Source organism: Meles meles, chromosome X, assembly GCF_922984935.1.
Source record: "Meles meles chromosome X, mMelMel3.1 paternal haplotype, whole genome shotgun sequence".
In the NCBI taxonomy this organism is placed as follows: domain Eukaryota; kingdom Metazoa; phylum Chordata; class Mammalia; order Carnivora; family Mustelidae; genus Meles; species Meles meles.
Window position 1 is genome coordinate 59,396,683 of NC_060087.1, and position 21,435 is coordinate 59,418,117.

At 38.9% G+C, this 21,435-nt stretch overlaps 1 protein-coding gene across 1 annotated transcript in view; it reads left to right on the forward strand.

Moving 5' to 3' along the window:
- KIF4A (kinesin family member 4A) overlaps window positions 1-21,435 on the forward strand; it is a 121,558-nt gene that overhangs the window by 65,566 nt on the left and 34,557 nt on the right. The window contains exons 14-20 of the mRNA XM_045996024.1: window positions 2,694-2,750; window positions 3,780-3,965; window positions 8,992-9,095; window positions 10,115-10,259; window positions 11,008-11,118; window positions 19,518-19,601; window positions 20,073-20,186. Coding sequence (XP_045851980.1) covers window positions 2,694-2,750; window positions 3,780-3,965; window positions 8,992-9,095; window positions 10,115-10,259; window positions 11,008-11,118; window positions 19,518-19,601; window positions 20,073-20,186 — 801 coding nt within the window. The remainder of the gene's footprint in view (window positions 1-2,693; window positions 2,751-3,779; window positions 3,966-8,991; window positions 9,096-10,114; window positions 10,260-11,007; window positions 11,119-19,517; window positions 19,602-20,072; window positions 20,187-21,435) is intronic.

Below are 21,435 nucleotides of genomic sequence, written 5' to 3' on the forward strand. Positions count from 1 at the left end.
CGATAATTCCACTTAAATATAGCTGAAACATCTGCTATCTGAACACCTTGTGTGAGCTGCCTCAAAATTAAGATAATCTAGGTTGTGGGACCATACTGGAGCTGAAGCTTAAATGATCACAAAAGAGTGACCCAGGACACCATCATTTATGGCCACCACACCGATCTTAGAGGATTTCCCACCACCTCATTTCTGGGGCTTCGAGCCACATGGGGAGGATGAAGGAAACCCATGGAAACCAGTCATTAACAGAAGAGAAAGCATATCTGCAGTGAGGATCTGGTGATATGACTGGTGCCTGGCGTGCCTCTAGAGGGAAGTCGCTAGTGGTGGCTGACTCACAGGGACTCTGTAGAATCACTGAATCGGCCACGAAAATTCACTTGGCGCCTGAAACAAGAAGGTGCTAAAGATTGCCACAAGCTGATAAAGCCCCTCCCTGGCTTCCCTCCACTATCACATCTAGGCAGAGTAAACCCCTTTGCCCTGGGCTTCTGCTGGACTCTTGAATCAGAGTTCTCCATGTCTATTGTTTGGGGACCCTCCCAGCTACATATTTTTTGGAAATACGCAACAACATATCCTGTGGCTTTTATTAAGACTCCCTACAGTGAAAGCAAAATGTTTCAAATGTAAGTGCTTGTGCCCTTCGTTCTGGATTAAAACTATTTTTATTTTAAGTGACGGGTGAACACCCCCTTTTTAGTGATGAAGGCAACCATTGTTCCCAAATCTTCCCCCTGGGGCTTTAAGCTCTAAACTGTACCATTTTGTCCTTTAAAACACAATTCAAACGAACCTTCTTGCTGTAGTCACCTGTGAGGAAATTTATGCAGTCCTTTCACTTCCCACAAAATCGAATTTTATTGTTGCTGTTTATACCCCCTCCTCTAAGACCGTTTCCATAAAAAGCATCTTGCATGCCCAGTAATGGTATGGCGTACTACCTCCAAGTGCGAACTTCATATGGGAGGGTATTGCTGGTTAATATAATATAGCTCAGTGTACCCTAGCTTGTTTCCCTGACCATCGCCTTCAGCAAATCATGTATTTTTACCTTACGAGAGGTTCTCCATTGCAGCCTTAGAATGAGAGAAAGGCTGTTAGATTGAAATAAATCCTATTGTTATATATTTGTATTTAGGATTATGAAGGCAGGATCCTACCATGTTCATGTAGAACATGTCATCAAAGCTTAAACTTTCACATTACAAAATTTTATTGAGCCACAGACCAAAAGGTAAACCCACAGTAACATGTCTTCAAAGATTAACCCATCTACTTTGATCCTGACCCTCTGGAAGGTACTAGAAAAAAGTCTCCAAAAGCCAGTGTTACAGGCTTTGCTAATCTAGGATAGGTCTATAAGTAGGCCATTTACTGAAACTGAAAATAGGGGAGGAAAGAAGGGGTAACTGTTAACCTATAGTATACTAAAGTGCTGTTGTTCCAGAAGAGTCTCATGTCTGTCCCTTTGAGGATCATAAGTATTGTGATGATGAGAAGGGATGTGGGAACATTGGAGATTCCTCTGAATTTTCTTTCAGTCTCACTGATTGGGAATTTCTGGGCAGGGAAGTGCTTTACAAATAACACTTAACTAAGGGCCTCTTTGCTCCTCGCCTTGAAGGTACTGAGATTCAAGTTTCAAGAACTATGTAATGTTTCACTGGACTGATCCAGACACTCTATGTGCTAACCCTGAATTCTTTCTTTGCTGTTGAGCCAATAGCTTTTTCACCTATGACCTCTTTAATCATGTGACTTCCTGGAAAGAATCCTTTCTTCCCAGGGCTTGCAGAATCACTTAAACAGAAGTGGTAATCCATACGGCTCAATGACAAATAAAGCCTAACTAAATTCCAGTGGGGGAGAACAGAGCTCACTAGTATGACAGTCTATGAACAAATTGGTACTAATACATGGTTTTAGGTTCCCCTTTTAGATGGTGGTTTTTCCAGTGCCCAAAAGAGGAATAGCCCTTCTCTGGAAGGGAATCAGTGCTTACACTTTCCCTTTAAGTAAACACTACCTGGAATAGCTGTTGTATGATTGATTGGTTCTTATGTGTATGAGGGAGAAAAGCTGCAGGATCTTTGTCTGACTTCATGAGCACATCTTTCTGGGGTGTCTACCTGTGGAATGTATCTCCTAGTGTAAGCTCTTGCTACCTCGACTGACTATAAAAACAAAACAAAAAAAATAACCTTTCATTCTATTCACTTTTCTACTGCATTACCTTTATTTCATATGTCTGTTGTTAGGGTGGTATGTCCATGAGAACTGGCTAGACCCATATATCATGAGGTAGACTTGGTGGTAAAAACATAAAGAAAGAGTAGAGTCTATAAAATGGGTTAAACTTTGGCCTGTGAGAACGGCTAATGTTTCACTCTGGACCGTTGATCTCTGACAGAGCAGGAGAGGTGCAATAAATATGTCAATTGCCACATGACCCCCCCCTTTTTTTTAACAACAAGTACACAATTGACCTTATAACAAGGATAGACTTAAGAGGTGGGAACTGGAAATCTGTGGTTTGGGTATATATACCACAAAATGGGTCCTGCGCCTTAAACAGTCTCTATATACACTTGAAAAAAAAAAAAAAAACTGAATAAGCAATATAAAATCCACTAGTAAGCTTCACTTCAGAGTCTCTTCCTAAACTGAAACATCGTTTGTCATTGCAGGATGAAACTGTTGCTTGCATGGCTGCAGCCATTGATACTACAGTGGAACCAGAAGCTGTAAGTAATCGGCTTTGTGTAGAACTAGGAGATTTAATTGTGCCATTTCCTGTAATGTATCACTCAGCTGAGGAAGAGCATCCCCGATTGCTACCATCATCCACAGAATACCCTGGAAATCCAGAAATCTTGAGTATAAATGTCAGCTTTGGAAAACCCCTAAATTGGATAGGCTCCATCTCTAATAGTATAAATTAGCGTAACCGGTGATGGATGGCAGGGCATCTCAAGGATGTCATTTTCCTTATTTGTAATCTGGCTTATAGATTCCTTGTTAGATGCTAGTATCCTGCATCTGCTGTCTAGCAGGTTAGAATGAGGAAAGGAACAAAACAGGAAATTTTGGCAGAGTCGAAAATGCATCAGAGAAGATGTGGAAAAGATTTTTTTCTCATCATACTTTTTCTGTGGGTGGGATGGTTAGGAGCTAAAAGAACCAAGGAGAATATCTGGAGTGTTCGAGTTGTAAGAATAGATAAAATGTACTAGATGTTGGCTAAAGGTTATAGAGTAAAGTCAGAATGGAAGGCCAGACAATGGTTTGCTTGAGACATCTTTTTCCCCCCTAAAATAAACATATATCGGTACTTTTCATATTCTGAAAGAAGAAAGATAGGAGATAAATCAGGTGCCAGAGGTGAGCTCTGTGAGAATAAATGAAGCCTCTTCTCCATTGCCACCATTCCTAAGTGCCATTTCCAGAACTCAGAACTCTTTCTCCTGTAAAGACTCCTTAGAATGAGATAAAAGCTAAGAAATGTTAGCCTGATCAATAAAGGAAAGAGCAAGAAACTTAGTGTGCTTTAGAAGGGTCAGTTAAAGGATATAAGAAACAAGCTGCCGTGAGCACAGGGAAATAGCCTAGGCTCAATTCATTTTATATGTTTAATGCAAATCTACAAGAAGCCATATTTTTAAAAGAACGGTGGTACTAGTAATGGAGAGGTGGCTGTGAGACCTGATGAAGCAGGACCTAAGGAACTCCAATAGCTTCTTTCTCTTACAAATCATTATCCTGATCTTTTCCAGCAAGTGGAAACCAGTCCAGAGACCAGTAGGTCTTCTGATGCTTTCACTACTCAGCATGCTCTACGTCAAGCTCAGATGTCTAAGGAGCTTGTTGAGTTGAATAAAGCCCTTGCACTGAAAGAGGCCCTCGCCAGAAAGATGACTCAGAATGGCAGCCAACTACAGCCCATTCATTTCCAGTACCAGGTAAGATATTTACTAGAGCAGCATTTGTTCATGTCTACCATCTCTCTTTAATTATTTGGAAAGAGAACAGGCACACTGTTGGTGCTATTTGTGATGATGATGAGACAATATAATGAGTGTTGGTTTTTTTGTTTTGTTTTTTCAAAAAAATGATACATTCAGGATAGGGAACCTGCCATTTTGTTTCATTTAATCTAATACCTTGCCTTATGCAATGGGTATTTAATAAATAGTTTGGTAACATAATAATAAATGTAGTCCCTACTTGTGGAGAAATTTTGTTCTAATAACTATAATGAGAGTCTAAGAAAGATAGATCTCTTAGTAGATGGCCTTGGTTATAATGTGAATTAGGAGGAGACTTATAATGGGTATCACTTGACTGGGCAAATGGCTAGACTGTTTTTCCTAGTGGTAGTTATTTTTTTTAAAGAATTTATTTATTTATTTGACAGAGAGAGATCACAAGTAGGCAGAGAGGCAGGCAGAGAGAGAGAGAGGAGGAAGCAGGCTCCCTGCCGAGCAGAGATCCCGATACGGGGCTCGATCCCAGAACCCTGAGACCATGACCTGAGCCGAAGGCAGAGGCTTAACCCACTGAGCCACCCAGGTGCCCCTCCTAGTGGTAGTTCTAACTGGCCCCTGCTTATTAATAATCAGGTCTTTACTGAAAGACACGTCTTTGGCTTTCAGGTTATTCCACAGAGTTACCCTTGCTCCAGACCTTATTTCCACTGTAGCTCAGTGTTTTCCATCCACCAAGCAATGTTATCAGTGCTGGTAGAGGAAAGGGTGGATTGCTTCCCTATCTAATTATATCCTACCACCCTCAGGTCCTGTATGCTGGTATCAAGAAATCATGATCATGGTCATGTGTTTCTACCACCAGCTCCCCTAAATTTCCAGAGTAAAAACAAGAAAAGTGTTTTTCCTAAATAATTTTCAACACTTTTTTCCCTTGGGGTAGAGAATTCCCTTTGGGTATTCCAAAATAGTAACTGAATTGCCATTAGAGGTTTTATTTCTTTTTTGTTATTACAGTCTTGTTTAACATTTTTTTAAACTTAATTTTTTGTAAATGTCAGATGCATATATATCATTTGTAAAAGCCAAACAGGGCGCCTGGGTGGCTCAGTGGGTTAAGCCTCTGCCTTCGGCTCAGGTCATGATCTCAGGGTCCTGAGATCAAGTCCCGCGTCGGGCTCTCTGCTCGACAAGGAGCCTGCTTCCTCCTCCTCCTCCTCCTCTCTCTCTCTCTCTCTCTCTGTGTGCCTCTCTGCCTACTTGTGATCGCTCTCTGTCAAATGAATAAATAAAATCTTTTTAAAAAATTAAAAAAATAAAAGCCAAACAGTACAATAATCAGAAAAATAAAACCAATTCATGCCCTACTACTTTCTCCCCTATTCCCTAGGCTTATATTTTAAATTCTTTAAGCTGTTCCTTCTGACACTTACCTTATTTTTGTAGATAAGAGTTGGTAGTATAATACATTAATTTAAAAATTTTAGACGTTTTTGCAAATCAAAACACAATGAGATATCACCTCACACCTGTCAGAATGACTAAAGTCAAAAACACAAGAAACAACAAGTGTTGGCGAGAATGTGGAGAAAAAGGAAACCTCATGCACTGTTGATGGGAATGCAAACTGGTACAGCCACTGGGGAAAAACATATAAAATTGCTCAAAAGATTAAAAATAGAATTACTTTAGGTTCACCTTTGTGGCATAGTCAGTTAAGCACTGACTCTTGGTTTCGGCTCAGGTTGTGATCCCAGGGTCCTAGGATGGAGCCCGACATTGGGCTCCCTGCTCAGAGGGGAGCCTGCTTCTCCCTCTCCCTCTGCCTACCATTCCCCCTGCTTGTAGTGTCTCTCTTTCTCTGTAAAGTAAATAAATTTAAATCTTTTTTAGAAAAAAAAGAGGAAACGGGCGCCTGTATGGCTCAGTGGTTTAAAGCCTCTGCCTTAGGCTCAGGTCATGGTCCCAGGGTCCTGGGATCGAACCCCGCATCGGGCTCTCTGCTCAGGAGGGAGCCTGCTTCCTCCTCTCTCTCTGCCTGCCTCTCTGCCTACTTGTAATCTGTCTGTCAAATAAATAAATAAAATCGTTATTAAAAATAATAAAATTTTAAAAGAGGAAACAAATTCTTATTGTAAACAGTACCTTTTCATCACATATAAATCACTCTCTGAGAAATCAATGTAGTTTCTTATTCTAAGTATTTTTTTAAAGATTTTATTTATTTATTTGAAAGAAAGAGACACAGCGAGAGAGGGAACACAGCAGGGGGAGTGGAAGAGAGAGAAGCAGGCTCCCCACTGAGCAGGGAGACCGATGCGGGGCCCGATCCCAGAACCCTGGGATCATTACCTGAGCTGAAGGCAGACACTTAACGACTAAGCCATCCAGGTGCCCCCTAAGTATTTTTCTTTTTATCACTGAAGAATTGCTATAGAAAAACTTGAGGAGGTATAGGTTCTGATTAATGAAGATTGTCATGAGTTCTAGTAACCCAGGACTCAACTCCCTTTGTGGAGTCAGACACTTTTGACTAAATGTGACATATATTTAATGAAAAGATACTATTCCTCACCCATCCAATTGGAAAAAATTTTGAAGTCTTGTAATATGAAATGTTGGTAAGGGTGTAGGAACATGAGTACTCTCCTACTTAGCTAGCAAGAGTATAAATTGGAATAGCCACTTTAGAGGAAAATTTAGCAGCAGTATCTATGAAAATTAAAAGTGTATACCCCCGTGACTCTGTAATTCCACTTGTTCTTACCCTAGAAAAACCTTGCACATGTGCACAGAAGGCATGCACAAGAATATTTCATTATGGCAAAAACATGAGTTAGATCTATATGCAATGATAAAAATAAATCTCCAAGACTGGAAAAAAGCAAGTTACAGAATAATATATACATACAGTGTAATTCTACTCATCTTTGCACATTTCAATAAGTACACACTCACAAATATGTATATGTGTATATTATTTTTCTATCTACATAAATACTCTAGATATTTGCTACAATGTACTTATGTATTTATTAGCTATCTATATATTAAGGTCTTTACGTATATGTGTGAATATCTAGAAAAAATGTCTGAAAGATCTGGACTAGGCTGATAACCATGGTTAGTTCTGGATAGGGAACTGGAATTTTGGAAGAGTGGGGCAGCAGAGGGAACATGCCCTTTATATGTATTATCTGGATTATTTTTTACCACAGTGTTTTCATATGTTACTTCCCTAAGTATACACACACACATTATTGTCAGTTGAAATATACAAGGTAACTATAAAGCAATGAGATTGATTTTCATTGGGTACTAGTGTGGCTCAGGAGATTTTGTGGAAAACAGCTCTTGTCTATTTAGAAAGCTTATTTAGAAAGCTTCTCTGATAGAGCCTCACCCAACCTGCCTCTTTGTGTCATTTCAATGCTGGTCTAAGACCCACACATAATCTTCTTGGCTAACAACCACTCATTCAGCCAGTGTCCTCAAATTTTTTGGTTATGAGAACAGGAAGGGATCTATCGGATTTTCCTAATCTTGGAAATGACTAAAATTCAGTTTCTGAAATTCATTTCCTGAATGCATGCAAACTGCAGTTGGTTCCCTCTCTCTTTCTCTCTGCCTGCCTCTCTGCCTACTTGTGATCTCTCTCTCTTGCTGTCAAATAAATAAATAAATAAAATCTTTAAAAAAATATATTTTTAAAAAAAATTTTTAAAAAGTTCTGAATATAAGGATGTTTGTGCAGCCCTTTTCTATTTATAAAATGTCATAACTTTTTTATCTTACTTTATCTCCTCAACAACCCTGGAGGTAAGTAGTGTTGTTAATTGTTTACATAGATAGAGAAACTCTTGCGGGTCCCCAAGACCACCCCCAGGTTTGACAATTTGCCAGGATGACGCAAAGGACTCGGCATATAGTCATGCAGCTATGAGTTATTACAGTGGAAGGATAAAAAACAGAATCAGCAAAGGGAATAGTCACATGGGGCAAAGTCTGAAGGAAACCAGATGTAAGCTTCTAAGAGTCTTCTCCCGGTGGAGTAACACAATATGTATTATTTAATTCCTCTAGCAATGGGTTGTGACAACATGTGTGAAATCTTGTTTATCAGGGAAGCTCCCTGGAGTCTAGGAGTCCAGGGATTTTTTTTAAGGTTTTGTTTTCATTCCAGTGAGTTAACATACAGTGTAATATTAGTTTCAGGTGTACAATATGGTGATTCAAAAATTCCATACAAGGGGCGCCTGGGTGGCTCAGTAGGTTAAAGCCTCTGCCTTTAGCTTAGGTCATGATCGCAGGTTCCTGGGATCGAGCACCGCCTCGGGCTTTCTGCTCGGCAGGGAGCCTGCTTCCTCCTCTCTCTCTGTCTGCCTCTCTGCCTACTTGTGATCTCTGTCTGTCAAATAAATAAGTAAAATCTTAAAAAAAAAAATTCCATACAACACCCAGTGCTCATCACAAGTGCCCTCCTTAATCCCCATCACCCATTTCACCCATCCCTTCACCCACCTCCCCTCTGGTAGCCATCAGTTTGTTCTCTGCGGTTAAGGGTCTCTTGCTTGGCATAATGAGTCACTCTTATCAAAAGGATGGAAACCCTATCAAAACCCAAGTTTGCACACCTGAGCCGAAGACCAATCTTGCAAGCAGCGCTTTTTTAAGAACAGCCGTATCAGGCCTGCTATATTAACTCTTTTCTGCATAGAAACTAGGCTAAAGGGAGATGAAATGACTTCCTTTAAGATATTTAGATATTAAATGCTAGACTCAAGGTTCAAACCCAATCTTTTGGATTCCAAGTTTATACTTTTCCCACTATGTACATTTAATCTCCTTAAATCAAGTACAGATGTTTTTAGTGTGCGATTGAAGGGGTAAAACTGAATACATAATTCCTCAAGAGATGGAATGTTGAAGTGATTTTCTTTATTTTAAGTGAGTCTCTTCCCGTGCTTTTCAATGCTTTGTCTCTGACCTATAACATTTCTAGGATAACATAAAAAATCTAGAAGTAGAAGTCATCAATCTGCAAAAGGAAAAAGAAGAATTGGTTCTTGAACTTCAAACAACAAAGAAGGATGTCAACCAAGCCAAGTAAGAATACATCCAATAAGTATTATGTCAAGTCCTCACTATGTGTGAGGAGTTATAAAGGAAATAGAGAAGGAAAGAGCCATTTTCTGCCCCCACAGGGTTTACACCTAGTTGTGGAGAGGAGATCTCAACAGATTTATAACAGTAACTCATGATGTCAGTAAAAGAATGCCATAGCAGCATGTGCTTATTAGCTAGATAAATTCCTTGGGCAGTAATTGCTTCTGCCCTCGGCTTAGGTCATGATCCCAGAGTCCTGGGATTGAGCCCCACATCTGGCTCCTTGTTCAGCGGGGAGCCTGCTTCTACCTGCTACCCCACCTACTCGTGCTATCTCTCTTTCTCTGTATCAAATAAATAAATAAAAACTCTTTAAAGGTGGGGGGATAAAATCAAGACAGTGGTGCCCAGGGTGGCTCAGTCGGTTAAATGTCAGACTCTTGATCTTAGCTTAGGCTTCGATCTCGAGGTCATGAGTTCAGGCCCCACTTTGGGCCCCACACTGGGCATGGAATCTACTTAAAAAAGTAATAATAAAGAATAAAACCAGGACAGATAACCAGAATATCTTCCTCTTCCTCAGACCTCTTCCTCATTGGCTATTCTACCTTCTTTTTACTCAGTGACTCGATTATATCTCTGCTAAGTCTAAAGTTCATGTTCTTAAATGTTATGCTGAATGTTTGCTTTCTATCTTAGACTAGTGTAATAATCATTAGAATTGTTCCTTTACAGCTAAACTAAAGTGAAATATCCTCAAAGAACCATCCTTTTAGCATAGTGGGGGGAGTGATGTATTGAGTCAATTGCATTGTTATACACTCAAAAAATTTGTTGTTTTACTCTTTGTATTGAGCTTCCATTATTGAGACCGTTTGGGTGGTTATTCTTTATTTAAAGATGACTATGTGACCAGTCATCTCTTTTATATGTATCAGGATTGTGAACCTGGGAGTTGAATTCTTTTGAAGTCAGGCTTTGCTACTCCTAGTCTTCATTCCCATGGCATCTGTTTTTAGGTTGAGTGAGCGCCGCCGTAAACGTCTCCAGGAGCTAGAGGGTCAAATGGCTGATCTGAAGAAGAAACTGAATGAACAGTCCAAACTCCTGAAGCTGAAAGAATCCACAGAGCATACCGTTTCCAAACTGAACCAGGAGATACGGGTAATAAACTCTCATCCTTGGGTTTATTTCGTTAAAACTTACAAACATAGGTGTTCCATTTAGAATTATACTACGGAGTTGTTGTCAGGTGAGAAAGTAGCAGTCAGGGCCATCATTTCAAATGTGTGACCCTCCACAAATGTCCCTTTTACAGGACATTGTCCTGGTAGTCATCGAGAATCTGAATGACAAAACCCTGCTTGAGCATTCAGGTGCTTAATGTGAGCATCTGGGAAACCAAAGGAGAAAGATACCTTGATATTTTGTGGTGATATCCTAACCACCTTCCATGATTATGTACAATTATTTTGTAAAGTAATTGCAAAGTGAGGACACCTGGAAAATATTTTCAGCCATTGAATGTCTGACTTCTGACATCTGCGAGTTGGAGTCACAGGCTGCTTATACTGAAACCTTTAGAATCCACTGGTTGCTAGGTGGGTTTGTCCTTGAGGCTTAGGAGATATTTCCTTGAAATTTCATTTATATACACAGAATTTTGGGCTGGATTTAGCTGTTGGTACTTTTTTTTTTTAATTTTTTCAGTGTGTTCGTTTGTGTAGTCTATACTTGGAAACCCCTTGCAAACATAGCAAGGGGTACTGCAAGCCTAATCAGAAAATCTGTTGGCAGCCTTCTCAGCTTAGCTCTGGGTTTTCTCTCTTCTTAATAGTTAGTCTATCCATCTGTACATCAGCCTAGAATAAGTGCAGATGACTAATACTTGTACTGGGTTTTGTTTTTACAGGTGATGAAAAGCCAGCGGGTACAGTTAATGCGTCAGATGAAAGAGGATGCTGAGAAGTTTAGACAGTGGAAACAACAAAAAGACAAAGAAGTAATCCAGTTAAAAGAACGAGTAAGTAACTGCAACTTTTCAAAGGCCTACCTCATAAACCCTTCTCTGGGCTGATTAACATTAAAGCTTTTCTTCAAACAACTGGTTATCTCCCCAAAAATGTGACACATTCATAAAGTTAACAGGTATTTCTTAAACATCTACCATGTGCAAGGTACTACCCACTAGATACCATGGAAAATAGAAAAATGAGTAGTATATGAGCTCTGCCCTTGAAGAATGTCTTAATCTAAATGGGAAAGTGAGACATAGCATGGTTTTCTCTAACTGAAGGAATAAAAAGAGATCTGTGCTTTACGAAAGGCCTAAAACACCAAGGCAATTAAGAAAGGAAAGCATATTTCCAGTTAGAGTGAAAACATGACAGCTGAACAGGCCTTGAATAATAGGGAGGATTTTGATAGAGACAGGTACAGGCATTCCAGATAGATGGAACAGCAGAAGCAAAGACACAGAGATGACAGCTTTGTAAGCATATTCAAGGAATGATGAATGGTCCTGGTGGGATGAAGGACAGTAGAAGATTCTATCAGAAAGACAAAATGAAGCTGGATTGTTAAAGATCTAAGAAGTTTGAAACTTTATTTTGTTAACAGCGTAAAGATTTTTAAGGTTTTTGAGAAACAAAGTGGTATCAGCCAAGTAGGCTTTAGAAAGCTACATCTAAGAGTAACATGTTTAACAAACTGAAGTATTGAGAAACTGGAGGCCAGAACACAAGTTAAGAACATATCACATCATCCAGAAAGATAGTAAGGGCCTGAATTAGAATAGTAACAGTATTCTTGGAAAGTACATTAATATGGGCACATTTTTAGAATTGGCCAAAATGTGATACATTGGGTCAAGAAATAAGGAAAAGTTCTTTTTGAATGGTGGCAAGAGTAGCTTTGTGAACACTCTTCCCGGCAAAAGAAGCATAACTAGTGAAATGTATTTTTTAAAAAAGCCATTAGAAGTCTCTATATGTCCTGAAGGGCATATAGCAAAGAAAATGTCTTCAAGGAAATCTAGTAAACCTCAGTAAGAAGCAAGAGTGTGTGGCCCTTGAACCATAATCAGCTCACTCCCCTCACTCCTCAACTTGAAGTCTGTGGCTATGGTTTCCTCTGTTTCATGCCCCCCACCCCCAGTTTCATGTTGCTGAGGTTCTATTTCAGGCAAGAGCAACCAAGATAGTCTGGGGATCCTTTCTCATACCCAGCCCATGTGTGTAGGGCAGAAGCTCTACTCCTGCTACAGAAGGCCAGGAGTACTAGGGCCTGATTTCCCCAACCCAACTAATCATAGGATGGTAGGTTCCATGTCAGGAGAGGCAAGCCAAGAAAAACAGAGTATATGGCCCCTGCCCAGCACCCCCTCATAGAACAGAGAAATCACTCAGGGAAGTGGGCTAACTATCCCCCACTCCCCAGTCCTGAGCAGTGGTACAGAGGTTCTGCCAAGGGGCAGGGCAGGCCACTGGAATAGCCATAGGAATGAAGCCCTCCCTGAGGGGCTCTCTTTATTTGGGGACAGAGTTTGGGGAAGTTAAAACCTAAAGGAGCTGTCAAAAATCATGGAAATTTTGGTGGTGACCAATTAAGAGTAGTAGCTCTGCAAGAACATTAAGTGAAATAACAGTAAAAATATTTGAAGATATAATGGCTAAAATTTTTCTAAATTTGCTGCAAAAAAAAATCTACACATCCAGGAAGCTCAATGAACTCCAAAATAAATGCAAAGATATCCACACCAAGGCACATTATGTCAAAATGTTGAAAGGCAAAGACAAAAAAAAGAAATTGACAGCAGCAAGATAGAATGACTCATCACATACAAGCAAACCCCAATAAAATTAACAGCCAAATTCTCATTAAAAACAGTGGAGGCAACCTGAGGGTTTTGAAGGGTCAGGGGTGGGAGGTTGGGGGAACAGGTGGTGGGTAATGGGGAGGGCACGTTTTGCATGGAGCACTGGGTGTTGTGCAAAAAGAATGAATACTGTTACGCTGAAAAAATAAATAAAATGGAAAAGAAAAAAAAAAAAAAAACAGTGGAGGCCAGAAGAGAGTGGGGCAACATATTCAAAGTGCTGAAGTCAAATACTACCAACCAAGGATTTTATAGACAACAAAGTTTTCTTTTAAAAATGAAGAGAAGGGGCACCTGGGTGGCTCATTCAGTTAAGCGTTTGCCTTCAACTCAGGTCGTGATCCCAGGATTCTGGGATCGAGCCCAGCATCAGGTCCCTGCTTGGCAGGGAGCCTGCTTCTCCCTCTCCCTCTCCCACTATCCCTCTGCCTGCTTATGCCCTCTCTCTCTTGCTCTCAAATGAATAATACCCAACAGACGAATGGATAAAAAAGTCCATATATACAATGAAATATTATGCCTCCATCAGAAAGGATATACCCAACTTTTGTATCAACATGGATGGGACTGGAGGAGATTATGCTAAGTCAAGCAGAGAAAGTCAATTATCATATAGTTTCACTTACTTGTGGAGCCTAAGGAATAACATGGAGGACATTAGAAGGAGAGAAAAAATGAATTGGGGGAAATCAGAGAGGAAGATGAACTATGAGAGACTGTGGACTCTGAGAAACAAACTGAGGGTTTTGGAGGGGAGGGGAATGGGCGTTAGGTGAGCCTGGTGGTGAGTATTAAGGAGGACATATAGTGCATGGAGCACTGGGTGTGATGCATAAACAATGAATCTTAGAACACTGAAAAAATAAAATTAAATTTAAAAAAAGAGAAAGACATTTCCAGATAAACAAATGCTAAGTGATCTTATTTTGGCAGACATACCTTACAAGAAATACTGAAAGAACTTTAGACTGGAAGCAAGTGATACTAGACAGTAATTTGAATCAGCGCACGTGCACACACACACACACACACAGAGAGAAAACACAAAGAGTACCAGTAAAGGTATTATTGTGGGTAATTCTAAAAGTATAGTTGTGTATTTCTTCTCCCTTCTCTTAACTGATTTAAAAAGCAATTATATAAAATAGTGTTTATGTAATTGTATTGTTGGGCCTATAACATATAGAAATATAATATATTTGACAAAGTAGGTGACTGGGAGCAAAGTTGTATTTGAGTAAAGAAATGGCATTAGGTGGCAACATGAATCTACAGGAAGAAACGAGAAGAGCCAGAAATGTTAAATAAGAACAAATTCTATAAATATATATTTGTTCTTCTTTCATCTCAGCTTATTCAAAGAATAAATTATATAAAGTAATATTAATAATAAATTATGTGGTTATATAGTTATAATTTACATAATAATCACAGCATAAAAAGGGAAGAGAACAGAGCTATATAGGAATCATGTTTCTATATCTCACTGAAATTAAGTTAATATAAATCTGAAGTAGATTCTGATAAGATGTATATTATAAGTACTAGAACAATAATTAAGATAATAACTCAAGGAGCACCTGGGTGGTTAAGCACCTGCCTTCAGCTTAGGTCATGATCCCAGGGTGCTGGGATTGAGCCCTGCAATGGGCTCCCCACTCAGTGGGAGGCCTGCTTCTCCCTCTCCCTCTGCCTGCTGCTCCCCCTGCTCGTGTGTGCTCTCTCTGTCAAATAAATAAATAAAATCTTTAAAAAAGAAAATAACTCAAAAATAGAGTGAAATAATCATTAAAGGAATCAATACACTACCCTAAAAATTATTCACTTAATGTAAAAGAAAATAGTAAAGGAAAAATGGAGGAACAAAAAAGATTTATTTTTTAAAAAGTAAACTTGAAAAGATGATTCCAAACATATCAATAATAACATAAGGTGAATAGATTAAACCATTTACTCAAAAGGTAGAAATTGTCAGTCTGGATTTAAAAAATCCAAGATTTGGGGCACCTGAGTGGCTCAGTGGGTTAAAGCCTCTGCTTTCGGCTCAGGTTGTGATCTCAGGGTCCTGAGATCGAGCCCCGCATCAGGCTCTCTGCTCAGCAGGGAGCCTGCTTCCCTCTCTCTCTCTGCCTGCCTCTCTGCCTACTTGTGATCTGTCTGTCAAATAAATAAATAAAATCTTTTAAAAAAATAAAATTAGAAAATTAAAAATCCAAGATTTATAGCAAGATATGCTGTCTACAGAAGGCACATAATGGATTTAAAGATACAAAGAAGCTGAAAGTAAAAGTTGGAAAAAGATCTACCATTGAAACACCAACTATAAAAAAGCTGATGTGGCTATTCAGTCAAAATACACTTTAAAACACAAAATATTACTAGAAATAGAAAGAAACATTTTATAATGACAAGAGTCAATCCATCAGGAGGATATAACAATTATAAAAAAAATGCACCTAACAACAAAGCCTCAAAATATGTGAAGCAAACACCAACAGAAATGAAGGGAGAAATAGACAAATCAATAATAATATCTGGATATTTCAGTACCTCACTTTCAAAAATGGATAGACCAACTAGGCACAAGAACAGCAAGGATATCAAAGACTTAACAATACTACACACTAACTGGACCTAATAGACATCTCTAGACTACTCCAACAATAGCAGGGTATACAGTCTTCTCAAGAACACATAGGACATTTCTCCAGGATAGTCTGTATGTTAGGCCATAAAACATGCCTCGGTAAGTTTAAAAGGAAAAAAAATAAGCTTAAAAGGAATAAAATAATATAAAGTATACTTTCCAACCACAGTGGGATGAAATAAATAACAAAAGGGAATTTGGGAAATTCACCAATATGAGGAGATTAAATAACATCGTCCTAAATAAATAAAAGGTCTAAGAAGTCACATGAAAATTTTTTGATGAATAAAAACAAAGACATAATATACCAAAATTTATGGGTTGCAGCTAGACCACTGTTTAGAGAGAAATTTGTAGCTGTTAATGCCTATATTAAAAATGAATAAGGATCTCAAATCAAAACCTAGACTTCCACTTTAAAACACTGAAAAAAGAAAAATGAGCAAACTAAACCCAAAGCTAGCAGATGGACAGAAATGTTAAAGGTTAGAGTGGAAATTAATAAAATAGAGAATGGAAAAAAATACTAGAGAAAATTAGTGAAACCAAAAATTGGACCTCGGAAATGATCGACAAATACGGACAAATCTTTTGGTAGTCTTAACAAGAAAAAGAGAAAGAAGATTTATTACTAAAATTAGGAATAGGGACACCTGGGTGGCTCAGTGGGTTAAGCCACTGCCTTTGGCTCGGGTCATGATCTCAGGGTCCCTGGGATCGAGTCCCATATCGGGCTCCCTGCTCAGCAGGGAGCCTGCTTTCCCCCCCACACCCCCCAGCCTGCCTCTCTGCCTACTTGTGATCTCTCTCTTTGTCAAATAAATAAATAAAATCTTAAAATTAGGAATAAAGAGAGGACATCACTACTGGTTTTCAGAATGAAAGGATCGTAAGGGAATACTATGAACAACTGTATGCCAACAAATTAAATAGCCTAAATGAAATGGGAAAAATTTTTGAAAGATAGAAATTACTGAAACTGGCTCAAGAAGAAATAGAAAATCTTTACAGGCCCATAACAAGAGATTAATTTTCTAATTTAAAACTTCCCAGAGGGCACCTGGGTGGCTCAGTGGATTAAGCCTCTTGCCTTCAGCTCAGGTCATGGTCTCAGGGTCCTGGGATTAAGGCCCACATCAGGCTCTCTGCTCAGCAGGGAGCCTGCTTCCTTCTCTCTTTCTGCCTGCCTCTCTGCCTACTTGTGATCTCTTGCTCTCTGTCAAATAAATAAATAAATAAAATCTTTAAAAAAAAAAAAAAAACTTCGCAGAAAGGGGGCGCCTGGGTGGCTTAGTCAGTTAAGCTTCTGATTCCTGATTTTGGCTCAGGTCATGATTTCAGGGTCCTGGGATCAAGCTCCGATTTGGGTTCTGTGCTCAGCACAGAGTCTGCATGAGGATTCTCTCTTCCTCTGCTCCTCCTTCAACCCCTCCCCCTCCACTTGTGTGTGCATTCACTCTCTTGAATGAATGAATGAATGAATGAATGAATGAATGAATGACTTACCAGAAAGAAAAGCCCTGGCCTGGATGGCTTCACTGGTGAGTTCTATCAGACATTTAAAGAAGGAATGATAACAAATTTTCAGAAACTATTCCCAAAAAACAGGAGCAAGGAAAACATTTCCCAGCTCATTCTATGAGGCCAGTACTTCTTGATACCAAAACCAAAGATATCTCAAGAAAACTATAGACAAATATCTCTTATAAATATAGATGTAAAAGTCTTTTTTTTTATATACTTTATTTATTTGACAGAGAGAAATCACAAGTAGGCAGAGAGGCAGGCAGAGAGAGAGGAGGAAGCAGGCTCCCCACGGAGCAGAGAGCCCGATGCGGGGCTCGATCCCAGGACCCTGGGATCATGACCTGAGCCGAAGGCAGAGGCTTTAACCCACTGAGCCACCCAGGTGCCCCAGATGTAAAAGTCTTAAACATAATACTAACAAATTGAATCTAGTGACATAAAAAAAGAATGATATATCGTGACCGAGTAGGGTTCATATGAAAAAAAAAAAAAAGATGTAAGCCTTCCTTAACATCTGAAAATCAGTTGATATATTACACCATATCAGTAGAATAAAGGACAAGAACCACATGATTATCTCAGCAGACAAAAAACACATTTGACAAAATCCATCACCCTTTCATAATAAAAACACTCAGGAAATTAGGGAACTTCCTCAACCTGTTAAAGGGCATTTATGAAAAACCTTCAGCTGACATCATAATAGGGAAAAAAAGAATACGTTTCCCTAAGATCAGGAACAAGACAAGAATATCCTTTCTTGTCACTTTTATTCCACATTGTCCTGAAGGTTCTAGCAAGGGCACTTAGGCAAGAAAAATATATAAAAGGCATTCAGATCAGAAAGGAAGAAGCAAAACTCTCTGTTAGCAGGTAACATAATTGTGTATGTATAAAATGCTAGAGAATCTACTAAAAAACTAGGAAAACTAATATATAAATTCAGCAAGGTTGGAGGATATAAGCTCAATGTGCAAAAGTCAGTTGTATTTCTATACACTAGAAATGAATTTGAAAATGAAGAAAACAATTCCATTTACAATAGCATCAATAAGAATAAAATGGTTAGGAATAAACTTAACAAATGTAAAACTTATACACTAAATTCTATAAAACATCATTGAAATAAATAAATAAATAAATAAATAAATAAATAAATAAATAAATGGAAGGACGGCCTGTGTTCATGGCTGGGAAGACTTAATATTCTTTTCTTTTTTTTTTAAGATTTTATTTACTTATTTGACAGAGATCACAAGTAGGCAGAGAGGCAGGCAGAGAGAGAGGAGGAAGCAGGCTCCCTGCGGAGCAGAGAGCCCGATGCAGGACTTGATCCCAGGCCCCTGGGATCATGACCTGAGCCGAAAGCAGAGGCTTGAACCCACTGAGCCCCCCAGGCGCCCCAAGACTTAATATTCTTAAGATGGAATATCCCCCCCAAAAAAAAACCATGGAATACTCTCCAGATTGAGCTACAGATTTAGTACAATCTTAATCAAAATTCCTACTGGCTTATTTGCAGAAATTCACATGCTGGTCCTAAAATTCATATGGAAAGGAAAGTGATCCAGAATAGTCATAACAATCCTGAAAGAGAAGTTACTCTTCTCTTTACTCTTCTCTTGGAGATGTCACATTTCCTGTTGGTAATATATCCGTCACCTCACATAGTTACCTGTTGTTTTTTTTTTTAGTGTGGAGAGAACACTTAAAATCTACTCCTTAGCAGATTTCAAGCATACAATCCAGTATTATTAACTATAGTCACTATTATATATAGATCCCCAGAACTTACTCATTCTATAACTGAAAGTTTGCACCCTTTGACCAACTTTTCCTTGTTTTCCCACCCCCAGTTCCTGGTAACCCCCAATACTCTCTGGTTCTATGAGTTTGACTTTTTTAGATTACACATATAAGTGAGATCATACAGTATTTGTCTTTTGTAATTTGGTTTATGTCAATTAACCATTATGATCTTTGGGTTCATCCATGTTGTTGCAAATGGCAGGATTTTCTTTTTGTTTGTGGCTGAATAATATTCCGTCATATACATATACCTCATTTTCTTTATCCATTCATCTGTTTGCACTTATGTTGTTTCCATATCTTGTTTACTATGAATAATGCTGCGATGAATATGAGAATGCAGATACCTCTTCAAGATACTGATTTCATATTTCATTTCCTTTGAATATATACCTAGTAGTTGGATTGCTAGATTATATGGTTGTTCTATTTTTATTTTTTTGAGGAACCTCCATAATGTTTTCCATAATGACTATTACATTGAAAGGCTCTTTAGTTATATTATAAGGTTTTATGGTAGCTAGCTTAATCGCAATTAAAAGCCTGACTTTTTTCTTCTCAGGACCGTAAGAGGCAATATGAACTGCTCAAACTTGAAAGAAACTTCCAGAAACAGTCTAATGTGCTCAGACGTAAAACTGAGGAGGTAAGAAAATCCAATCTACTAGGTCACCTTCAGGCTTAGGTGCTGATAAAGTCGTATCCTTTAAATGAGCCAGTGTCCTGAGAAACCAGTGATACCAATCTTGGCCAGCAATTCCTATGTCTTAATCCCTGTATATATGTCATAAACTATGAGCAGAAAAAATCTGAAGACAATGGTATTATTCAAATAAGGATTTTTTTTCTCCAGTTGGGCTTGCTTCTTTCCAAAAAAAAATGCAGAGTAATATGAGAAGTGACATTGCCAGACACTTTCAGTCCATATAGTACTTCTTTGAAATGTGTACCTCTCCTAGGCTCTCAAGCAGTAGCTATTCACGGAGACTTAAAAGTTGATTCCTATAGGAACTCAGACCCATAAAATTTTTTTGTTTTTCTTTAATAAGAAGGAAAAATGGAAATTGGATTTTTTTCACTCTTCAATTCGACATTACCATGAGCCATTTTTATTTAGGCAGCAGCTGCCAACAAGCGTCTCAAGGATGCTCTCCAAAAACAGCAGGAGGTCGCAGATAAGCGGAAGGAGACTCAGAGCCGTGGAATGGAAGGCACTGCAGCTCGAGTGAAGGTATGGACAGCTTACGCTGCCATTTTTCTTACCTACATCGGGGATAGGGAAAACAAGGAAAATCGCTTTATTTTGGTTTAGAATTAAACACTTCAAAATCTGAAGTCATACCCGAAAGCCTGATTTCTTAATGATACCTTTGAATATCTTTGAACAGATGTTAAAAACCAAGAGTAGAGAACCCTTTCCATCCCTGCCTCTACTGAGGTTCAGTTAATTTTTTAACAGTTTTACTGAAGTACAACTGACCTACAATAAACTGTACATATTTAAAGTGTACAATTTAATAGGCTTTGACACAGATGCACCCATGAAATCAGCACCACAATCAAGACAATGTCTATGTCATGACCAAAACTTACTATGTTACCACTTTGTAATCCCTTTCTCCCCTCCCCAGTCCATCCCTCTCCTTCCCCATCTCCAGGCAAAATTAATCTGCTGTCACTATAGATTCGTTTTTATTTTCTAGAATTGTGTAAAAATTGAATCATACATATTTTCTTTTTCTGACTTTCATTCAACATTATTTTTTTTTTTTAAAGATTTTATTTATTTATTTGACAGAAAGAGATCACAAGTAGGCAGAGAGGCAGGCAGAGAGAGTGAGAGGGAAGCAGGCTCCCTGCCAAGCAGAGAGCCCGATGCGGGGCTCGATCCCAGGACCCTGAGATCATGACCCGAGCCGAAGGCAGCGGCTTAAACCACTGAGCCACCCAGGCGCCCCATCATTCAACATTATTATATCAAAATTCGTTGCTGTGGTTGTGTCTCAATACTTCTTTCCTTTTTCTTGCTGAATGGCAGCCTGCTGATGGCTGTCCCACAATTTATTTATCCATTCACCGCTGATGGATATTTCGTGGTGTTTCCAGTTTTTTTTTTTTTAAGATTTTATTTATTCAAAAATTTTTTAAAAAGGAGGTCGGAACTTGAAGGGACACCTGGGAATATGTTAATTTAATGACTGTATTACTCTGCTTGGAAATAGCTTTATTAATGTTTTCTAAATATAAATGTGTACTCAGTGCAAAATAATCTGGAAATGCAAGAAAAGCTTTAAATAATAAAATTAGAAAGTGCTGATAAAAAAAGGATTTTATTTATTCATTTGACAGACAGAGATCACAAGCAGGCAGAGAGGCAGGCAGAGAAGGGGTGGGGGGAGCAGGCTCCCTGCTGAGCAAAGAGCCTAATTCGGGGCCTGATCCCAGGACACTGGGATCATGACCCGAGCCGAAGGCAGAGG